This window comes from Aotus nancymaae, unplaced genomic scaffold (assembly GCF_030222135.1).
Source record: "Aotus nancymaae isolate 86718 unplaced genomic scaffold, 86718_ANA_hifiasm-v0.15.2.pri h1tg000011l, whole genome shotgun sequence".
NCBI lineage: Eukaryota > Metazoa > Chordata > Mammalia > Primates > Aotidae > Aotus > Aotus nancymaae.
The window spans coordinates 41601387-41623170 of record NW_026988422.1 but is presented as its reverse complement, the minus strand read 5'-3'; the positions used below and the strand labels follow the sequence as shown (position 1 = coordinate 41623170).

The following is a 21784-nucleotide window of genomic DNA, read 5'->3' as shown; positions in this document are numbered from 1 at the left end:
ACACACTGGAGTTTGTAGGGTGGAAATAGGGGAGGGACAGCAGGGGGTGGGCAGTTGGGGAGAGAGAGCATGGGGAGAAATGCCAGATATAAGTGATGGGGAGGAAGGCAGAAAATCACACTGCCATGTGTGTACCTATGCAACAATCTTGCATGTTCTTTACATGTACCCCAAAACCTAAAATACAATAAAAAAATTTTGAAAAAAAAAATAAATTATGACATTAGGCTAAAAAATAAATAAAAATAAAAATATAAAAATGTGGCTAGGTGCAGTAGCTCATGCCTATAATTCCAGCACTTTGGGAGGCCAAGGCAGGTGAATCACGAGGTCAAGAGATCAAGACCAGCGTGGCCAACATGGTGAAAGCCCAGTCTCTACTAAAAATACAAAAAATTAGCTGGGCATGGTGCTACCTGGCTGTAATTCCAGCTACTCAGGAAGTTGAGGCAGGAGAATCGCTTGAACCTGGGAGATGGAGGTTGCAGTGAGCCGAGATGGTGCCACTGCACTCCAGCCTGGGCAACTGAGTGAGACTCCATCTTAAAAAAAAAAAAAAAAGTTCAAAAGAGAATTTTTTTTAAGAGACAGGAGTCTCGCTCTGTCACCCAGGCTGGAGTACAGTGGCACAATCTGAGCTCACTGCAACCTCTGCCTACCGGTTCAAGCGATTCTTCTGCCTCGGCCTCCCAAGTAGCTGGGAGTACAGGCGTGTACCACCACATCTGGCTAGTTTTTATAGACAGGGTTTCACTATGTTGCCCAGGATGGTCTAAATCTCTTGACCTCATGATCCGCTCACCTCAGCCTCCCAAAGTTCTGGGATTACAGGCGTGAGCCACCGTGCCCGGCCCCCAAAAGAGAATGTTTAAATAAAACCCAGTGTGCTATAATTATGTTCTAGGTTCATTATTCTATCATAAGGATAAACAGATGGCATGAGGTTAGAGTTACACCTTACAGTCCTGACCAAATGAAACAAGAATGAAGAGATAATACATTTTCTCTATTTAGATCATGAATGTATGGTAAAAAACAAGATATAACAGGCCTAAGTACTTTACTATACAAGTCTTCTGGTTCTGCCTCAAGAAACACTGATATGGCCCAGTGTGGTAGATCACATCTGTAATCTGAGCACTTGTGGAAGCTGAGATGGGCGGATCACTTGAGGTCAAAAATTTGAGACCAGCCTGACCAACATGGTGAAACACCATCTCTACAAAAAATATAAAATGTAGCTGGGTGTGGTGGCACACACCTGTAATCCCTGCTTCCCAGCTACTCGGGTGGCTGAGGCAAGAGAATTGCTTGAACCACGGAGACACAGGTTGCAGTGTGCCAAGATTGCGCCACTGCACTCCAGCCTGGGTGACAGAGCAAGACTCTGTCTAAAAAAAAAGAAAAAAGAAAAACAATACATGGATATAATCTATCAGAAACAGAGAACAGGCTAGGCACGGTGGCTCACACTTGTATTCCCAGCACTTTGAGGGGCTGAGGCAGGAGAATTGCTTGAGCTCAGGAGATCAAGACCAGTCTGGGCAACATGGCAAAACCCTGCCTCTATTTACAAAATTTTAAAAAATTAAAAAAGGAAGGGAGAAGATTATCTATTTACTATAAGAACAGAGAAGGTTAACCAGAAAAAAGAGTTATCCTAGCTTTTCTCTCAGCAGCACTCACAAAAAAAAAAGACTGCAGAACCTCTGTGCTTAGGCTCTAGAAGCAGGACACGGAATTCCCACAGCTTGGAAAAAGTTGGCTGGAAATAGCATCCTCTTTCATAGTGTCTCTTGTACTTCCCTAAAGATAAGAATAAACTGGAACACCTGATAGAAAACAAATTCCTGGGCTGGGATATATAACTAGAGTGAAATTGCTGCATCATATGGTAAATTTATATTTAACTTTTTAAGAAACTGCCTATTTTCCAAAGAGACCATCATTGTATACTGTCATCAGCAGTATGTGAGGGTTCCAGTTTCTCTACATCCTCCCAACATTTATCATCTTTTTTATTACAGCCTTCATAGTGGGTGTGAAGTGGTAATTCACTGTGGTTTCAATTTACACTTGCCTAATGACTAATGATGTTGAGCATCTTTTTATATGCTTACCAGCCATTTGTATATCCCCTTTGGAGAGATGTCTATTCAAATCCTCTGCCCATTTAAAAAACTCGGTTATCTTTTCATTGTTGGGTTATAATAGTTCTCTATATATTCTGGATACTAGACCCTTATCAGATACATGATTTGCAAATATTTTCTCACATTCTTTGGGCTATCTTTTCACTTCTTCAGTGTCCTTTGAAGCACAAAAGTTTTTAACTTCGATGAAGTGAAAACTCACTCTATCATCAATTTATTCTTTCACGGACTGTGCATTTGGTGTTGTAGCTAATAAAACTTTGCCTACCCCAAGGTCACTGAGATTTTCTCCCATGTTCTCTCTGAAAAATTATACTTTATTAGGCACTTAACTAGGACCATCATCCTTTTCTATTCTTTTTGTGAGACAGAGTCTTGCTTTGTCTCCCAGGCTGAAGTACAGTGGCATGTTCTCAGCTCACTGCAACCTCTGCCTCCCGGGTTCAAGCGATTCTCCTGCCTCACCCTCCCGAGTAGCTTATCAGATACATGATTTGCAAATATTTTCTCACATTCTTTGGGCTATCTTTTCACTTCTTCAGTGTCCTTTGAAGCACAAAAGTTTTTAACTTCGATGAAGTGAAAACTCACTCTATCATCAATTTATTCTTTCACGGACTGTGCATTTGGTGTTGTAGCTAATAAAACTTTGCCTACCCCAAGGTCACTGAGATTTTCTCCCATGTTCTCTCTGAAAAATTATACTTTATTAGGCACTTAACTAGGACCATCATCCTTTTCTATTCTTTTTGTGAGACGGAGTCTTGCTTTGTCTCCCAGGCTGAAGTACAGTGGCATGTTCTCAGCTCACTGCAACCTCTGCCTCCCGGGTTCAAGCGATTCTCCTGCCTCACCCTCCCGAGTAGCTGGGACTACAGGTGCCCACCACCACACCCGGCTAATTTTTTTGTATTGTTTTAGCAGAGGGTTTCACCGTGTTAGCCAGGAGGGTCTTGATCTCCTGACCTCATGATCTACCCACCTTGGCCTCCCAAAGTTCTGGGATTACAGGTGTGAGCCACCATGCCTGGCCTTGACTATCACCGGGCGCGGTGGCTCAAGCCTGTAATCCCAGCGCTTTGGGAGGCCGAGGCGGGTGGATCACGAGGTCAAGAGATCAAGACCATCCTGGTGAACACGGTGAAACCCTGTCTCTACTAATACAAAAAAAATTAGCTGGGCATGGTGGCGCGTGCCTGTAATCCCAGCTACTCAGGAGGCTGAGGCAGAAGAATTGCCTGAACCCAGGAGGCGGAGGTTGCAGTGAGCCGAGGTCGCGCCATTGCACTCCAGCCTGGGTAACAAGAGCGAAACTCCGTCTCAAAAAAAAAAAAAAAAAAAAAACAGTAGAGTAAAACATATAACATTAAATTGAGCATTTTAACTATTTTAAAGTATACAATTCAGGCGCATTAAGGACATTCATGCTGCTGTGCAACCATCACCACTACTCATCTCCAGAGCTTTTTCATCACTGGAACCAAACTGAAACTGTACCATTAAACAGTACCTCCCCATTCTCCCTACCCTGAGAAAACCACCATTCTACTTTCTGTCTGTTTGATTTTGAAGTACCACATATTAGTGGAATCATACAATTTTTGCCCCCTCCCTTTTTTTTTTTTCTTTTTTTTTTGTTTTTTGAGACAGAGTTTCGCTCTTGTTACCCAGGCTGGAGTGCAATGGCACGATCTCGGCTCACTGCAACCTCTGCCTCCTGGGTTCGAGCAATTCTCCTGCCTCAGCCTCCCGAGTAGCTGGGACTACAGGAGCACGCCACCATGCCCAGCTAATTTTTGTATTTTTAGTAGAGACCGGGTTTCACCTTGTTGACCAGGATGGTCTTGATCTCTTGACCTTGTGATCCACCCGCCTCGGCCTCCCAAAGTGCTGGGATTATAGGCTTGAGCCACCGCGCCCGGCCCTTTTTTTTTTTCTTTACCCGTGCCAGAGTTTTGCTCTTGTTGCCCAGGCTGGAATGCAATCACAGGATCTCGGTGTACTCCAACCTCCACCTCTCAGGTTCGAATGATTCTCCTGCCTCAGCCTCTGGAGTAGCTGGGATTACAGGTATATGCCACCATGCCCAGTTAATTTTTTGTATTTTTAGTAGTTAAAGGGTTTCACCATGTGGCCAGGCTGGTCTCAAACGCCTGACCTCTAGTGATCCACCTGCCTTGGCCTCCCAAAGTGCTGGGATTACAGGCATGAGCCACCATGCCTGGCCTCTGCTTTCAATTCTTTTGAATATATAGCCAGAAACAATTGCTGGATCACATGATCATTCTGTGTTTAATTTTTTGAGGAATGATCACACTGTTATCTACTTTAATTTTTATGTATGGTGTATAGTAAAGTTCTAAATTCATTGTTTTGCATTTGGAAATTCAACTACATCAGCACGATTTATTGAAAAGATCATTCTTTCCCTCATTAAATTGCCTTGTCAGACAGGCTTGGTGGCTTACATCTGTAATCCTAACACTTTGGGAGGCTGAGGTGGGATGATCACCTGAAGCCAGGAGTTCAAGACCAGCCTGGGCAACACAGTGAGACCACCTGTATTTTTAAAAAATTTTAAATTAAAAAAAAATTGCCTTGTTACCTTTGTCAAAAATCAAGTGACCATACAGGTTTCATTTCTGAACTCTCCATGTTTATCCTTATGCCATCACCATATTCTCTTGGTTACTATAGCTTCATAATAAATTTTTAAACTGAAAAGTCTAAGACCTCAAATTTTCTTTTTTTTCCAGACTGGGCTATTCCGGGTCCTTTACATTTCCATATATGTTATGTTCCATAAATGTTATAATTAGTTTGTGAATTTCTGCAAAAAAAAGCTTGCTGGAATTTTGATAAGGATTGTGTTGAATCCATAGATCAATTTGAGGAGAACTGCCTTTTTTGGAGAGTCTCACTCTGTTGCCCAGGCTAGAGTGCAGTGGCACAATCTCAGCTCACTACAACCTCTGCCTTCCAGGTTCAAATGATTCTCCTGTCTTACCCTCCCAAGTAGCCCGGACTACAGGCAATGTGCCACCAGACCCAGCTAATTTTTGTATTTTTATTAGAGACAAGGTTTCATCATGCTGGCCAGGCTGGTCTCGAACTCCTGACCTCAGGTGATCTGCCCACCTTGGCCTCCCAAAGTTTTGGGATTACAGGTGTGAGCCACTGCGCCTGGCAAAGAAGGCCATTTTAATATTGAGTCTTCCAATCCATGATGTGGAATGTCTCTCTTTATGTAAATCTTCAATTTTTCTCAGCAATGTTTTAGAGTTTTGCTGTGCAAATCTTACATTTCTTTTGTTAAATTTATTCCTAAGTATTTTATTCTTTTTCACGCTACTATGAAGTCTTTTAAGTTTTACTCTTGAATTATTTTCTAGTATATAGAAATATAATGGATATTTGCATTTTGATACTGTATTCTGCAACTTTGCTGAACTAGTTTATTTAGTTCTAGTTTTTCTTGTGTGTTTTCCTTAGCATTTTCTATATAAAGCACCATGTAATCAGCAAATAGTTTTCCTTCTTCCATTCCAATCTGGATGCCGTTTATTTCATTTTCTTGCCTGACTACACTGTTCATGATCTTCAGTACATTGTTGAATGTAAATAGCGAAAGTGCGCATCCTTGCCTTGTTAGTGACTTTAGGGGGAAAGCATTCAGAATTTCACCATTAAGGCCGGGCACAGTGGCTCACACCTGTAATCCCAGCACTTTTGGAGGCCAAGATGGGCAGATCACTTGAGGTCAGGAGTTTGAGACCAGCCTGGCCAACATGGAGAAATCCCGTCTCTACTAAAAATACAAAAAGTAGCCAGGCATGGTGTCCCACGCCTGTAGTCCCAGCTACTCAGGAGGCTTAGGCAGGAGAGTCACGTCACTTGAACCCGAGAGGTGGAAGTTGCAGTGAGCTGAGTTCAAGCCACTGCACTCCAGCCTGGGCAACAGAACAAAACCTTGCCTCAAGAAAAAAAAAAAAAAAAAAGATGTTCACCATTAAGTATGATGCTACCTATAGGTTTTTCACAGATGCCCTTTAGCAGGGCCTCTGACAGATGTTACATTCATTATTCAGAGTGAGATATTTAAGGCTCTATCCATTAGTGAAAATTAGAAACTGGTCCCCTACTATTATGGTTGAGTTGTCTATTTTCCCCTTTAATTGACTTTTTGTTTCGTGTATTTTGGGGCTTTGTTGTTAGGCATGTGTATATGTTTACAACTGTTATAACTTCCTGACAAACTGACCTTTTAATTATAAAATGTTCCTCTTCGCATATAACGTGTTTGTCTTAAAGTGTATTTTGTCTGATATTAGTATAGCCACTCAGGCTCTCTTTTTTTTTTTTTGAGTAGGAGTTTCGCTGTTGTTACCCAGACTGGAGTGCAATGGCGTGATCTCTGCTCACCGCAACCTCCGCCTCCTGGGTTCAGGCAATTCTCCTGCCTCAGCCTCCTAAGTAGCTGGGATTACAGGCACGCGCCACCATGCCCAGCTAATTTTTTGTATTTTTAGTAGAGACGGGGTTTCACCATGTTGATGAGGATGGTCTCAATCTCTTGACCTCGTGATCCACCCGCCTCAGCCTCCCAAAGTGCTGGGATTACAGGCGTGAGCCACCGCGCCTGGCATCAGGCTCTCTTATGGTTACTATTTGCATGTAGTATCTTTTTATATTCTTTTACTTTCTAAAGGATTTCTCCAAAAGAAAACACACAGTTGGATTTTTTATTTAATCCAGTCTGACAGCATCTCATAGATTGTTGACTAAAGAATGCCTTTTTCTGGCTGGGCACAGTGGCTCACGCCTATAACCCCAGCACTTTGGGAGGCCAAGGCAGCTGGATCACCTGAGATCAGGAGTTTAAGGCCAGACTGGCCAACATGGCAAAACCTTGTCTCTACTAAAAATACAAAAGTTAGCCGGTGTGGTGGCGGGTGCCTGTAATCACAGCTACTAGGGAGGCTGAGGCGGGAGAATTGCTTGAATCCGGGAGGCGGAGGTTGCAGTGAACTGAGATCACACCATTGCACTCTAGCCTGGGTGACAAAAAGGAGACTCCATCTCAAAAAAAAAAAAAAAAAATCAACGCCTTTTTCTACTAAAGGAAGTCATTCTTTTGAACCACATATGTAACTTTGATATGTGAGGTTATAGAAAAGACATTCTTCAGCCAAACCCTGGCAATCACTACAGTGATAATTGTAGCCATATTCTCTCTTATCTGAACAGTAACCTACCTCTCAGCCACTGCTAGCAGCCGTTCTGGCCTAAAGGTACCCTCGGTGTCAATGTACATGGCCTTTCCTTCACCTCCACCCCGGTCAATGGGAAGCTAGGGAACAGAAACAACAGAGGAAATGAACATTTTATTTCTGCTATAGCTGACCAAATTCCTCGTGACATCTTTATCATTACTCCAAGTCAAAGGGAAAAAGACTAAAATATGACAGTGGTAAGTAAGGAGGAGGCATTCTCTTCTGATATTAATAGAAATATAGCTAGAAAAAAATGTAACGCTGATTGTGTCTCAGTACATACAGTTAGTCTTGTCAGAACTGAACTGCTTAGAAGTATAGCCCAAACTAGGTAATAAAATTATTTACTTTTTTCTTGTGATGGAGTCTCACTCTGTCACCCAGACTGGAGTGCACTGGCACTATGGTTAACTACAACTGCCTCCCAGGTTCAAGCAATTCTCCTGGCCCAGCATCCAGAAGAGCTGAGATTAAAGGCGTGTGCCACCACACCCAGCTAATTTTTGTAGTTTTAGTACAGACAGGGTTTCACCAAGTTGGCTAGGCTGATCTTAAACTCCTCACCCCCAGGTGATCCACCTGCCTTGGCCTCCCAAAGTGCTGGGATTACAGGAGTAAGCCACCACACCTGGCCGGTAATAAAATTCTATAACTACATACCAACACAAGACTGATAATTCAAGAATACAAAAATTTGGAAGACCATTTACCTTAGCTGTAATCAATAAAGGGCCATGATCCAAAGACCAGTTAATTTTAGCATGTCTAGGTCAAACTTATACTTCACTGTATTGAGCAGATCATTCTTCAGGGGTACTAAAGGGGCTTGTCAATGCCCTTGGAGTACACACAGCAAATTTAAAGTGTGAGCAAGAAAGAAGAAAAACACAATTACTCCAATAATACACACAGATGTTGAAAGTGAACAATTGGAAAAATGGAAAAATAAGTAGTACAAACAATTTTTAAAAGGAAAGAAAAGAGAAGTAAATGAAATGCCATGAAACCTGTCTCATGAGCCTCTCAAGGAAACCTCTGCTTTAGGCTACCCATGCCATACCAGATACCTTTGAATTTTTCTACAAATTTTAAGTGAATGATGCTAAAGGGTAATTTTCACTCTAGAAATCTACTTTGAAGTCAAAATTCACCTTTAAAATCTGAGGTAAATCCCTTAGAACATTTTACATTAAAGGCCTAGGAGAACCAAATATCTTTTTTGAGAATTTTCTTTCAAAATTACAAAGTAACTATGTGCTTATATTAAAAATCCAAACAATATAGAAGTAGGGGGCCAGGCGTGGCGGCTCATACCTGTAATCTCAACACTTTGGGAGGCCAAGGCAAGCGGATCCCTTGAGGTCAGGAGTTCAAGACCAGCCTGGCCAACATGGTGAAACCCTATCTCTACTAAAAATACAAAAATTAGACAAGTGTGGTGGTGTGCACTGTAAACACAGATACTCAGGAAGGTGAGGCAGGGGAATTGCTTGAACCCAGAAGTCGGAGGTTGCCATGAGCCGAGATCTCACGACTGCACTCCAGCTTGGGAGACAGATGAGACCCTATCTAAAAAAAAAAAAAAAGTAGTAGAGTAAAAACTGAAAGCTTGCCGGGCCTGGTGGTGTGTGCCTGTAGTCCCAGCTACTTGGGAGGCTGAGGCTGGAGGATCGCTTGAGTCCAGGAGTTCTGGGCTGTAGTGTGCTATGCTGATCGGGTGTCCACACTAAGTTTGGCATCAATATGGTTACCTCCCGGGAGTAGGGGACTACCAGGTTGCCTAAGGAGGGGTGAACCTGCCCAGGTCAGAAACAGGAGCAGGTCAAAACTCCTGTGCTGATCAGTAGTGGGATCGTGTCTGTGAACAGCCACTGCACTCCAGCCTGGGCAACACAGCAAGACCTCATCTCTTAAAAAAACAAAAAACAAACAAAAAACCCCTGAAAGCTCTTCTTCACCACTCTCCATCTCCCAGAAGTACTCTCCTACGTTACTTTCTATGCATTTTCATATACTTCTTTTATGTAAGTAGTTCTTCTACTTACTATGTGACTCTGAGAATATTGTTTCCTTTTCTGTAAAATGTAAATAAAACTGACCAAACTGACCTTATGAGATTGTTTTAAAACCTAAATAAAATAATTCATATAAAGTGTTTAGCACAGTACACTCTGAAGGCATGATTTCCTCAACCTTTAGGGCACTGACTTTAGTGTATACAGTTATGGAAGGCTTTGTTAATTTGGTAAGAAAAAAATTATGTTATTATTTGGCAGGTAAAATATTTCACATCAGGGGAATCCATGGAAGGAGCAAAGGACACATATACAATAAAAGAGGGTCTTGAAGTAAAGAAAGAATTGGAACCAGTGGCCAAGAGGACAAAGAGCAGAAGCTGCCTCAGTTTCTTGGGAAGGAGGAAATATTAACACTCTGGGGGCTAAGTCACCAGGAAATAAGATAAATGAAGTTCCCCTTTCTCCCACCTCTGGCTAATATTAAGCGCTACCATCACAGGGAATTCTTTTCCAATTGAATAGACTTCCTTGGCAAAAGAAAGGCCACAGATGATTGGGCATCGGTAGGTAGACTGACAACAGGATAGTGGACAAGATCCCAGGGTAAGCTCAGGGGGATGGACTGCATGCTCTGTTCTCTACTTGATTTGGCCCTTTCCACCTTGCCCTCTCAGAACCATCATAGCCATCTTCTGTTATTGGACTGAGATACCACCAGGTTAGCTGTTCATAATAACTGCTTAGGACCATAATTTAACACTTCTTCCCATTTCATAGTGATGCAGTTTGTTTCTAACTTTTACCATTTTAATAATGCTTTAGCATAAATTCTTTGTACATTTATCTTTGCATATATAAGAAATGTTCTGTGAGACAAATTTTCTGTCAAAAGGCATATGTTTTTAAAATTGGTACTTATGTTAAATTGTCTTCTCAGAATTTTGTTTTTATTTTTTTAAATTGAGATGGGGTCTCGCCACATTGCCCAGTCTCATCTGGAACTCCTGGGTTCAAGCAATTCTCCAGCTTCAGCCTCTAAAGTTCTGGATTTACAAGCGTGAGCCACGATGCCTGGCCCAGAATTCTAAAATTACTGTAGTACTTCGAATAAGCATGGGCTATTCATTTTGTAACCTAACTGTAGCTCTCAACTTCATAACTTTTCTATTATACAGCGATCTAACACATAGCAGGGTTTTACTTTATTAAATTGAGAAAATCTGAACAAATGAGAGTAGAAAATGTTTAGATTTAAGTGATAGTCTAACATCCTCTCTATATCCCTGGTTCTAGCTCTTAGGCTGATGAAATGTAATCTTTTCTATTATTACTTAATTAGCATTTTTCTTTAAAAAATTAACGATCTACAGTTGTTTAGCCATCTGCAAATGTTATTTTAACGGACAAGCTATGTTTACTTGAGAATTTTGCTTTAGTTTATTGTTGACAGACGTTATCTGACTACTTAATAAACATTCTCAGGCTAGGATTGTATTTGTACAACTTTGGAGCATCAGCATGCTATGCTGAGTTGCCGTGGCAACTATGGATATTGTGTACTGTAGTCTAAATATTTATTCTACATGAGTCCCTGTCAAAACAACATGGGAAAACATTTCTATTTAAAAAGGTCACACATCATGTTAAATGACCTATGTAAGAGTGATATTTTAAACAGCTCTATTTCTTTTTAGCTACCAAATTTCTAATGGAGCTCAGGCAATAGCTATAGCTTCTATAGCTTCCTCTTCCTCTTCGCAATGTCCCTCCCTTATTATCATAAAAGGTCTCCTAAGCACCCTCCCACCTCCCTCCCCACAAACTCTTTCTTTCTAATTATTATGAGGAGATGGGTGCAGAGGCATACGCCTGTAATCCCAGCTAAGTGAGAAGCTGGGTGGGAGGACTGCCTGTGCTCAGGAGTTCTAGAACAGCCTGGTCAACATAGTGAGACCTCATCTCAAAACAAGAATTTATTTCTTTTTCTTTTTGAGACGGAGTTTCGCTCTTGTTACCCAGGCTAGAGTGCAATGGCGCGATCTCGGCTCACCGCAACCTCCGCCTCCCGGGTTCAGGCAATTCTCCTGCCTCAGCCTCCTGAGTAGCTGGGATTACAGGCACGCGCCACCATGCCCAGCTAATTTTTTGTATTTTTAGTAGAGATGGGGTTTCACCTGTTGACCAGGATGGTCTCGATCTCTTGACCTCGTGATCCGCCCGCCTCAGCCTCCCAAAGTGCTGGGATTACAGGCGTGAGCTACCGCGCCCGGCCAAGAATTTATTTCTGAGGAGAGTTAACAACGGATTAGGTCTGCTCAATACTGAAATGCTAACTTGGCTGTTTCATAAAACATTTGGTAACATTTTGGTCTGCAAAGAAAATATTAATGAAGCAAAGAAAGAAAGAAACAATTAAAATGACATCAAAAAGTCAGGCACAGTGACTGACTCCTGTAATCCCAGCACTTTGGGAGGCCAAGGTGGGTGGATGACCTAAGGTCAGGAGTTTGAGACCAGCCTGATCAATATGGTGAAATCCCCTCTCTACTAAAAATACAAAAATTAGCTAGGCGTAGTGGTGTGCACCTGTAGTCCCAGCTACTCAGGAGGCTGAGACAGGAGAACTGCTCAAACCCAGGAGGCGGAGACTGCAGTGAGCCTAGATCACACCACTGCACTCCAGCCTGTACGACAAATCGAGACTCCAACTTAAAAAAAAAAAAAAAAAAAAAATTAGTCTCTGCAGAGACTAATATGATAAGGCTGATTTTCTCATTTCTTGCATATGGTTTACCATGCAGGACACAGGGCCCCAATAAAATCCACAACTTTTTCCTTTTTTTTTAGGATAGGGTCTGGCTCTGTTGCCTAGGCTGGAGTGTAATGGCATAATCAGCTCACTGCAGCCTCAACCTCCCAGGCTCAGGCCACTACACCTGGCTAATTTTTAAAAAATTATTTATAGAGATTAGGTTTGCTGTGTTGCTCAGGCTGGTCTCAAAGTCCTGGGCTCAAGCGATCTGACCACCCTGGCCTCCCAAAGTACTAGGATTATAAACTTGAGCCACTATACCTGGCCTTCAAAATCCACGTTTTTAATGACACTTACCATCTTTAACTATAACACAGCATTACATCAATGTAATAAACATTTTTAATAAAGTATAATTTAAATTCAGAGTAAACTGGCCAGGCAAGGTGTTTCACGCCTGTAATCCTAGCACTTTGGGAGGCCAAGGGGGAGGCCAAGGCAGGCAGATCAGTTGAGGTCAGGAGTTGGAAACCAGCCTGGAAAACATGGTGAAACCCTGTATCCACTAAAAATACAAAGAAAATTAGCCTTATGTGGTGGCAGGCGCCTATAATCCCAGCTATTTAGGAGGCTGAGGCAGGAGAATTGCTTGAACCAAGGAGGTGGAGTTGCGGAGTGAGGTTCCGTCTCAATAAATAAATAAATAAATAAATTCAGAGTACTATAACTCGATCAAGACAGTAGAAAAAAAAATTCAGAGTAAATTATGAAGGATAGTTCTTTACTTGATTTACAAGAAAAAACACAAAAGAAAGTATCTATATCTATAACTGAGTTCCAAAAACTACTGCTATTTTTCTGAGAGGATAAGAACTCAGGCCAGGCATGGTAGCTCGAGCCTGTAATCCCAGGACTTTGGGGAGGCTGGGGCGGATGCATCACCTGAGGTCAGGAGTTCAAGACCAGCCTGGTCAACATGATGAAACCCCGTGTCTACTAAAAATACAAAAATTAGTTAGGCATGGTGGCAGGTGCCTATAATCCTAGGTATTCGGGAGGCTGAGGCAGTAGAATTGCTTGAACCTGGGAGGCGGAGGTTGCAATGAGCTGAGATCGTACCATTGCACTCCAGACTGGGTGACAGAGCAAGACTCCGTTTCAAAAAAACAAACAAACAAACAAAAAACTCAAAAGAGTCCTGAGGATAGAAAAACACTAGGAAGCCTCTTCTATAATACTGATATAAGTCAGTTTTTGTTTCCCCTGTTCTTGAACTCCAACAGTAACTTGTGTTCATGGTAGAAGTGGGTCTAATCTATCTAGATTAAAATAATGTCATGTTCTTCAAAATAACTCAAATTATAATAAAGCTTCAAAAGATTATAACAGAAGAGTTGGTCCACAGGCATGGGCCAGGTTCCAGAGTACTTTGTGAACTGGCCACTCATGCAGCACATCCTTAAAGCCAGAAAATATTAGGACCTACTTAGACAAGGAAAAAGGGCTCCCCCTATCTCTGAAGTTGCAGACAAGATGAAAGTTTGTTACCTTTCTCTTCTATATCCTACTCCCTCCTTTTTTCATGTATCTTTCATTTCCAGATTCCATTGTTACTTCTCTGTGTGACTTAGTTCCACGTCTCTCAATACTGCTAAAAATTTTTGCTTGGAGTTTGTCACCTCAAACCTGCCATCTCTAAACCTGAACTCATGTTTCCAATAAAACTGTCTTCCTTTCCCAAGCACTTTTTAGGTTTACTAAATTACTGTAATACACTGTTGGTCTGAGGTATATTTTTTATTGTCAGTCATTAAGTGATGCCCTTTACAATATCTTTTCCCTACATCTCTTTAGTGTCACTATCCTAGTTTAGTCTTGACCAGTTAATACTTACTCTCCACAAAATCAAGCTTAAACTTCTTACCATACTCAAAACTTTCTGAAATAGGGTCTTTTTTTTTTTTTTTTTTTTTTTTTTGAGACAGAGACTGAGTCTCGCTCTGTTGCCCAGGCTGGAGAACAGTGGTGCAATCTTGGCTTACGGCAACCTTGGCCTCCTGGGCTCAAGCAATCCTCCCACCTCTACCTCCCAAGTAGCTGGCACTATAGGCACAGGCCACCGCATCTGGCTAATTTTTATATTATTTGTAGAGATGGAGTTTTGTCATGTTGCCCAGGCTGGTCTCGAACTCATGAACTAAAACAATCCCCCCACCTTGGCCTCCCAAAGTGCTGGGATTACAGGTATGAGCTATCATGTCCAGCTTGATGCACCTTTTTAAAGGTCATCTCCTACAACTTTTCTACACATACCCTGAACCAGGTAAATGAGCTTGCTTATTTATTGTCTTTTCCTTATAACTTATGCCTTCCATCCTCTGTCCATCCCATTCTGTACAGTTAAATGCTTTTAATTTCCTTCCTTCCCAAATTTAGCATTCTTTGGAAGTCTGGTCCAATATCTTTTCTCCATAAAGTATTTCATGGTAACTCTACGGTGAAGTTACCCCTTTTTCTTCCTTAAACAGCCAACACATTTCCTCTATAGCATTCATTTTATATATCAGGCATGTTTCTGAACATCTATTATCTTCACTCATTCAAGCATTTTATTGTTTACTGAGTGCCAAGCACTATCTTAAGCACTAGCAATACAACAGAAAACATGTAATGGCATGACCCAGTCACTGGGATCCCTGACCTCCTGGGTTCAAGAGATTCTCCCCCCTCAGCGTCTTGAGTAGCTAGGACCACAGGTGCACACCATCACGCTAGGTTAATATTTTCATTTTCTTTTAAAATATAGAAACGGGGTCTCACTATGTTGCCCAGGTTGGTCTCAAACTCCTGGTCTCAAGTGATCCTCCCACTTTGGCTTCCCAAAGTACTGGGATTACAGGTATGAACTACCATGCCTGGTCTCTTATGAAGGTTTAAGAGCACCATCTCTAAAGTCTGGTTTGATTCCACTATTTACTAATTAAATACAATGTATTGGGCAAATATTTAACCCACTATGTCTGTTTCCAAATCCACCCAGGAATGGCAGCATAAGTAAAGGAAAATGAAACTGAAAGGGTCCAGAGAAAGTTTTTTCCTAATGGAGGAGACACTAGACATATTTGTATACTGATGAGGATAATTTCATAGAGAGGTACAACACAAAATGGAAAGAGTAGAGTCCTTGAGAAGGTAGCAGGAGATGGTAACCATATTGATAGAATGGGCCTTTGAGAAGAAAAGGGTCACTTTCTCCATTGTAACCTAAGATAAGAAAAGATGGGCACAAATGTAGGTGGATCTAGATTTGATGCCAAGAGGAGGTTAAGTTATTGGCTGAGAATGAGGGTTGAAGAGGAGCATAAAGTTCTGATAAGAGAAGACAAGGTATGAAATACCTAAGTGGGAAAGTACACTTAAACGGAGAAAGTAGACTTGCCAAGAAGTCTTGAATGTTAATCTAAAGTTTGTCATCTTTAATTTTTTTTTTCTTTTTCTTTTTTTTTTGAGACGGAGTTTCGCTCTTGTTACCCAGGCTGGAGTGCAATGGCGCGATCTCGGCTCACTGCAACCTCTGCCTCCTGGGTTCAGGCAATTCTCCTGCCTCAGCCTCCTGAGTAGCTGGGATTACAGGCACGTGCCACCGTGCCCAGCTAATTTTTTGTATTTTTAGTAGAGATGGAGTTTCACCATGTTGACCGGGATGGTCTCGATCTCTTGACCTTGTGATCCACCCGCCTCGGCCTCCCAAAGTGCTGGGATTACAGGCGTGAACCACCGCGCCCGGCCTAATTTTTTTTTTTTAAACAGAGTCTTGCCTCTTTGCCCAGGCTGGAGTGCAATAGCTTAATCTCAGCTCACTGCAACCTCCACCTCCCAGGTTTAAGCATTTCTCTTGCCTCAGCCTCCCAAGTAGCTGGGATTACAGACATGTGCCAGCACACCTGGCTAATTTTTTTTATTTTTAGTACAGACAGGGTTTCACCATGTTGGCCAGGCTGGTCTCGAACTCCTGACCTCAGGTGATCCACCCACCTCAGCCTCCCAAAGTGCTGGGATTACAGGCATGAGCCACCACGCCCCGCCTGTCATCTTGAATTTAAAGTGAAGTCAGTCAGCTTTATGGTATGGTTTTTCTCCAGCAAAATCAGCTATTTGAGTACAGACACTGAGAAGACAAATGAATTTCATCTAAGGTTGGGATCTCAAGTGGGTATGTAAACTGAGGCTATCTGCAAGAGAATTACTTTACTGATGAATCATAAAATCTAGACTAATAAAGAAGATGGAGGCTGTGGCTCACGCCTGTAATCCTAGCACTCTGAGAGGCCGAGACAGGCAGATCAATTGAGGCCAGGAGTTTGAAACCAGCCTACCTAATATGATGAAACTCCATCTCTACTAAAAATACAAAAATTAGCTGGGCATGGTGGTGGGCACCTGTAATCCCAGCTACTCCGGAGGCTGATGAAAGAAAATCACTTGAACCAGGGAGGTGCAGGTTGGAGCGAGCCGAGATCGTGCCACTGTACTCCGGCCTGGGTGACAGAGTGAGACTCTGCCTCAAAAAAAAAAAAAAAAAGAAGGTGGCAAGTAAGACAGGAAAGGCCTAGTAGTAGAAAAGTATTTGAAATCAACGTATCTGAAAGAAGATCAATGATCTGGAAGAGTTTTGACATGCAAGAATTTTGCAGTAGGAGTCTATCTTATAACTACTAACAGCTATAAGATTCTTGAGGACAGAGAAAGTATCTTTTATGGCCATCCTAACTAATGCTTGCAAATAGCAGGAATCAAGTATTGATGGCTTATTTGATTAGCTATAGCCCCAGTAGCTCACCTGGCAGGTGACAGCCAGTGTATGACAGATCTGGGTCTTCCCAGTTCGGAATTCTCCAAACATTTCTGTGATAGATCCAGTCTCAATTCCACCTAAAAGAGCAACAAGAAATACCTCTTAGCATAATACAAATGTTTAGAAATGGTAGTCACAGAAATGTTCTTAGAGCTCATCAGAAAGATGTTTACATAAATTAAAAATTTAATTTCCAACAAGCAATAATTTTTGAAAAATGTATTTTGAGGCTAGCCATGGTGGCTCATGCCTGTAATCCCAGCACTTTAGGAAGCTGAAGTGGGTGGAGTGTCTTAATTCAGGAGTTCGAAACAAGCCTGGGCAACATGGTGAAGCTCTGTCTCTGCCAAAAATATAAAAATTCGCCAGGCATGGTGGTGGGTACCTGTAGTCCCAGCTACTTAGGAGACTAAGGTGGGAGGATGACCTGAGTCTAGGAGGTGGAGGTTGCAGTGAGCTGAGATCGCGCCACTACACTCTAGCCTGGGCGACAGAGTGAGACGCTGTCTCAAAACAGATAAACAAATAAACAAACAAAAAGTATTTTAAAATAATTATAGATTGGCCGTGCGTAGGGGCTCACGCCTGTAATCTCAACACTTTGGGAGGCCGAGGCGGGCAGATCATCTGAGGTCGGGAGTTCAAGACCAACCTGACCAATATGGAGAAACCCTGTCTCTACTAAAAATACACAATTAGCTGGGCATGGTGGCACATGCCTGTATTCCCAGCTAATCAGGAGTCTGAGGCAGGAGAATTGAGTTCCCGGGAAGTGGAGGTTGCGGTGAGCTGAGATCATGCCATTGCACTCCAGCCTGGGACACAAGAGTAAAACTGTCTCAAAAAAAGTAACAGTCTATGGCCATACCACCCTCAACGCACCCGATGTTTTCTGATCTCAGAAGCAAAGCAGGGTCAGGCCTGGTTAGCACTTAAATGGGAGACCGCCTGGGAATACCCGGTACCATAGGCTTTTTTAAAATGAATTTTTAAAAAAGATTAAAAATAATAATAATAATAATAATAGATTTACAGAAAGCTGCAAATAAGGCCGGGGATGGTGGTTCACACCTGTAATCCCAGCACTTTGGGAGGCGAAGGCAGACAGATCACCTGAGGTCAGGAGTTCGAGACCAGCTAGACAACATGGTGAAACCTCGTCTCTACTAAAAATATAAAACTTAGCTGGGTGTGGTGATGGGCGCCTGTAATCCCAGCTACTCAGGAGTCTGAGGCAGGAGAATCGCTTGAACCTGGGAAGTGGAGGTTGCAGTGAGCCAAGATGGTGCCACTGCACTCCAGCCTGGGTGACAGAGTGAGACTCCTTCTCAACAAAATAAAAATTAAAAAAATTTAAAAAAAAATCACACAGGGAGGTTCTATGCACCTAGCCTTCGCCAATGTTAACATCTTGCATAATGACAGTACAGTACTGATATTAAAAAACTGACATTGGGGGCTGGGTGCAGTGGCTCACGCCTGTAATCCCAACACTTTGGGAGACTGAGGCAGGCGGATCATCTGAGGTCAGGAGTTCAAGATCAACCTAGCCAACATGGTAAAACCTCATCTCTACTAAAAATGAAAAAATTAGCCGGGAGTGGTGGCATGCACCTGTAGTCCCAACTACTTGGGAGATTGAGGCAGAAGAATTGCTTGAACCCAAGAAGCAGAGGTTGCAGTGTACTAAAATCATGCCACTGCACTCCAGCCTGGGTAACAGTGACGAAAGAAGGAAAGAAGGAAAGCAGAAAAGAAAGACAGAAAGAAAGAAAGAAGAAAAGAAAGAAAGAATGAACAAAAGGAGGGAGGGAGGGAGGGAAGGAAGGAAGGAAAAGGAAAGAAAAGAAAGAAAAAGAAAGAAAGAAAGAGAGAGGAAAAGAAAAAGACAAAAGAAAAGAAAGAAAAAAGAAAGAGGAGAGAGAGAGAGAAAACAGGCTGGGCACAGTGGTTCACACCTGTAATCCCAGCACTTTGGGAGGCTGAGGCAGATAGATCACAAGGTCAGGAGATCAAGACCATCCTGGCCAACATGGTGAAACCCAGTCTCTACCAAAAATACGAAAATTAGCTGGACGTGGTTGTGCACGCTTGTAATCCCAGCTACTTGGGAGGCTGAGGCAGGATAATCACTCGAACCAGGGAGTCGGAGGTTGCAGTGAGCCAAGATTGCGCCACTGCACTTCAGCCTGGTGACCACACGAGACTCCGTCTCAAAAAAAAAAAAAAAAAAGAAAAGCAAAGAAAGCTGACATTGGGCTGGGTTAGGGGGCTCAAGCCTGTAAACCCAGCACTTTGGGAGGCTGAGGCAAGGAGATGGCTTGAGCTCAGGATTCTGAGACCAGCCTGGGCAACACAGTGAAGCCCTACCTCAAAAAAAAAAAAAAAAAGAAAAGAAAAGAAAAAGAAAATTAGCCAGGTAGTAAATGAGTATAGTCCTAGCCCTGGGGAGACTGAGGCAAGAGGATCACTTGAGTCCAGGAAGCAGAGGTTGCTGTGAGCTGAGACCATGTCACCGCATTCCAGCCCGGGTGTCAGAGTAAGACCCTGTCTCAAAAATAAATAAACAAATAAATTTTTTAAAAAATAAGGTCAAGACCGGGTGCAGTGGCTCACACCTGTAATCCCAGCACTTTGGGAGGCCGAGGTGGGTGGATCACAAGGTCAAGAGATCGAGACCATCCTGGTCAACATGGTGAAACCCCGTCTCTACTAAAAATACAAAAAAATTAGCTGGGCATGGTGGCACGTGCCTGTAATCCCAGCTACTCAGGAGGCTACGGTAGGAGAATTGCCTGAATCCAGGAGGCGGAGGTTGCGGTGAGCCGAGATCGCGCCATTGCACTCCAGTCTGGGTAACAAGAGCGAAACTCCATCTCAAAAAAAAAAAATAAGGTCAAAAGCTTTATAGTTTTCCTTAAAGTCTTGAAGATTAGTGTGTACTACAAAATGAGTAGTATTCAAACATGGAATGTTTTAACCATTGATAAGGTTTTCAATCTTGTGGTAGAGTAGGTTAAAATTACAGTTACTTCCTTAAGCAAAGGGCACTTACTCTCTTAATGCAACATTAAATGGAGACTAAATTATTTAATTTGCAGATAATTTTAGTACTTCATAAATAAGGTCCCAACTTGCAGCAGTCTTACTTCTTCAATGTAGACATTTCCTTTAACTCTCTCTCTCTTTTTTTTTTTTTTTCTTTTTGGAGACAGAGTTTTACTTTTATTGCCCACACTGGAGTGCAACACATGATCTTGGCTCACCGAAACCTCCACCTCCTGGGTTCAAATGATTCTCCTGCCTTAGCCTCCCGAGTAGCTGGTATTACGTAATAGGCATGCACCACCACACCCGGCTAATTTTTTATTTTTAGTAGAGGTGGGGTCTCTCCATGTTGGTCAGGCTGGTCTCAAACTCCCGACCTCAGCCTCCCAAAAGTGCTGGGATTATAGGCGTGAGCCACCTCACCTGGCCTTCCTTTATCTCTTTATCATACCTAACAAGTAAATGCTACCCAAATATTTCAGTTTTTGTCTATAACCTGGAAGCTTTCCTAACTAGGGTTCACAACACAGGATAAGGGATTACTATACCTTGAAGTAGTTTGTCAAGCTCTTTAGAGCCAGTAGTAATCTGTATGATCTCTGACCGCCTTTGGTGGAATTCGGTTGCAGTGGTGAAACCCATTGGAACTAATTTGGCTGCTTCAGCCTGGGAAAAATAAGAAATGTTAAATCAACAAAACAATATTCCTTACCAGAGTGATCTCAAGGGCAATATATATATATATTAGTAAAACAAGAATCAGGTATACAATGGGAAGAGAAAACATCTAACAAAAATACTAGGCTGAGTTCTCTTTAGAAAATCATAAAAAACGGCTGCGCTCAGTGGCTAACGCCTGTAATCCCAGCACTTTGGGAGGCTGAGGTGGGTGAATCAAGAGGTCAGGAGTTCAAGACCAGCCTGACCAAGATGGTGAAACCCTGTCTCTACTAAAAATACAAAAAATTAGGCCGGGCGCAGTGGCTCAAGCCTGTAATCCCAGCACTTTGGGAGGCCGAGGCGGGTGGATCACGAGGTCAAGAGATCGAAACCATCCTGGTCAACATGGTGAAACCCCGTCTCTACTAATACAAAAAATTAGCTGGGCATGGTGGCGCGTGCCTGTAATCCCAGCTACTCAGGAGGCTGAGGCAGGAGAATTGCCCGAACCCAGGAGGCGGAAGTTGCAGTGAGCCGAGATCGCGCCATTGCACTCCAGCCTGGGTAACAAGAGCGAAACTCCGTCTCAAAAAAAAAAAAATACAAAAAATTAGCCGGGCATGGTGGCACACACCTGTAGTCCCAGCTACTTGGGAGGCTGAGGCAGGAGAATCACTTGAACCTCCCACAGGAGGTAGAGATTGCAGTGAGCCAAGATAGCACCACTGCACTCCAGCCTGGGCAACAGAGCGAGATTCTGTCTCAAAAAAAAGGAAAGTTAGAATGTCATAAAAAAGGATAATCTAATTCACAGACTCCATGAAGATCAATTTTTTAATTGCCAATTCAAGGTAATATATTAATATAGTTTAAAAAACCATTATAGATCCATATATATGTGTTTTGTCCAATTTATAACAAAAATAACAATAGAGTACACATTCATTTCCTGCTCCATCAACCAGACTCTATCTCTTAACTGCCTACTTTGCAAAATGAGGACATTTGCCCTTTCATCTTTTCTC

At 42.4% G+C, this 21784-nt stretch overlaps 1 protein-coding gene and 1 pseudogene across 1 annotated transcript in view; one reads left to right on the top strand and one right to left on the bottom strand.

Annotated features, from left to right (window-relative positions):
• The window catches only part of RAD51 (RAD51 recombinase), a 42471-nt gene that overhangs the window by 8807 nt on the left and 11880 nt on the right, over window positions 1–21784 (bottom strand). Inside the window, exons 4-6 of the mRNA XM_064374474.1 lie at window positions 20648–20765; window positions 17037–17128; window positions 7409–7503 (exon numbers count right to left, since the gene is read on the bottom strand). Of these exons, the coding sequence (XP_064230544.1) occupies window positions 7409–7503; window positions 17037–17128; window positions 20648–20765 (305 nt within the window). The remainder of the gene's footprint in view (window positions 1–7408; window positions 7504–17036; window positions 17129–20647; window positions 20766–21784) is intronic.
• On the top strand, window positions 17906–18024 carry LOC135274372 (5S ribosomal RNA; annotated as a pseudogene).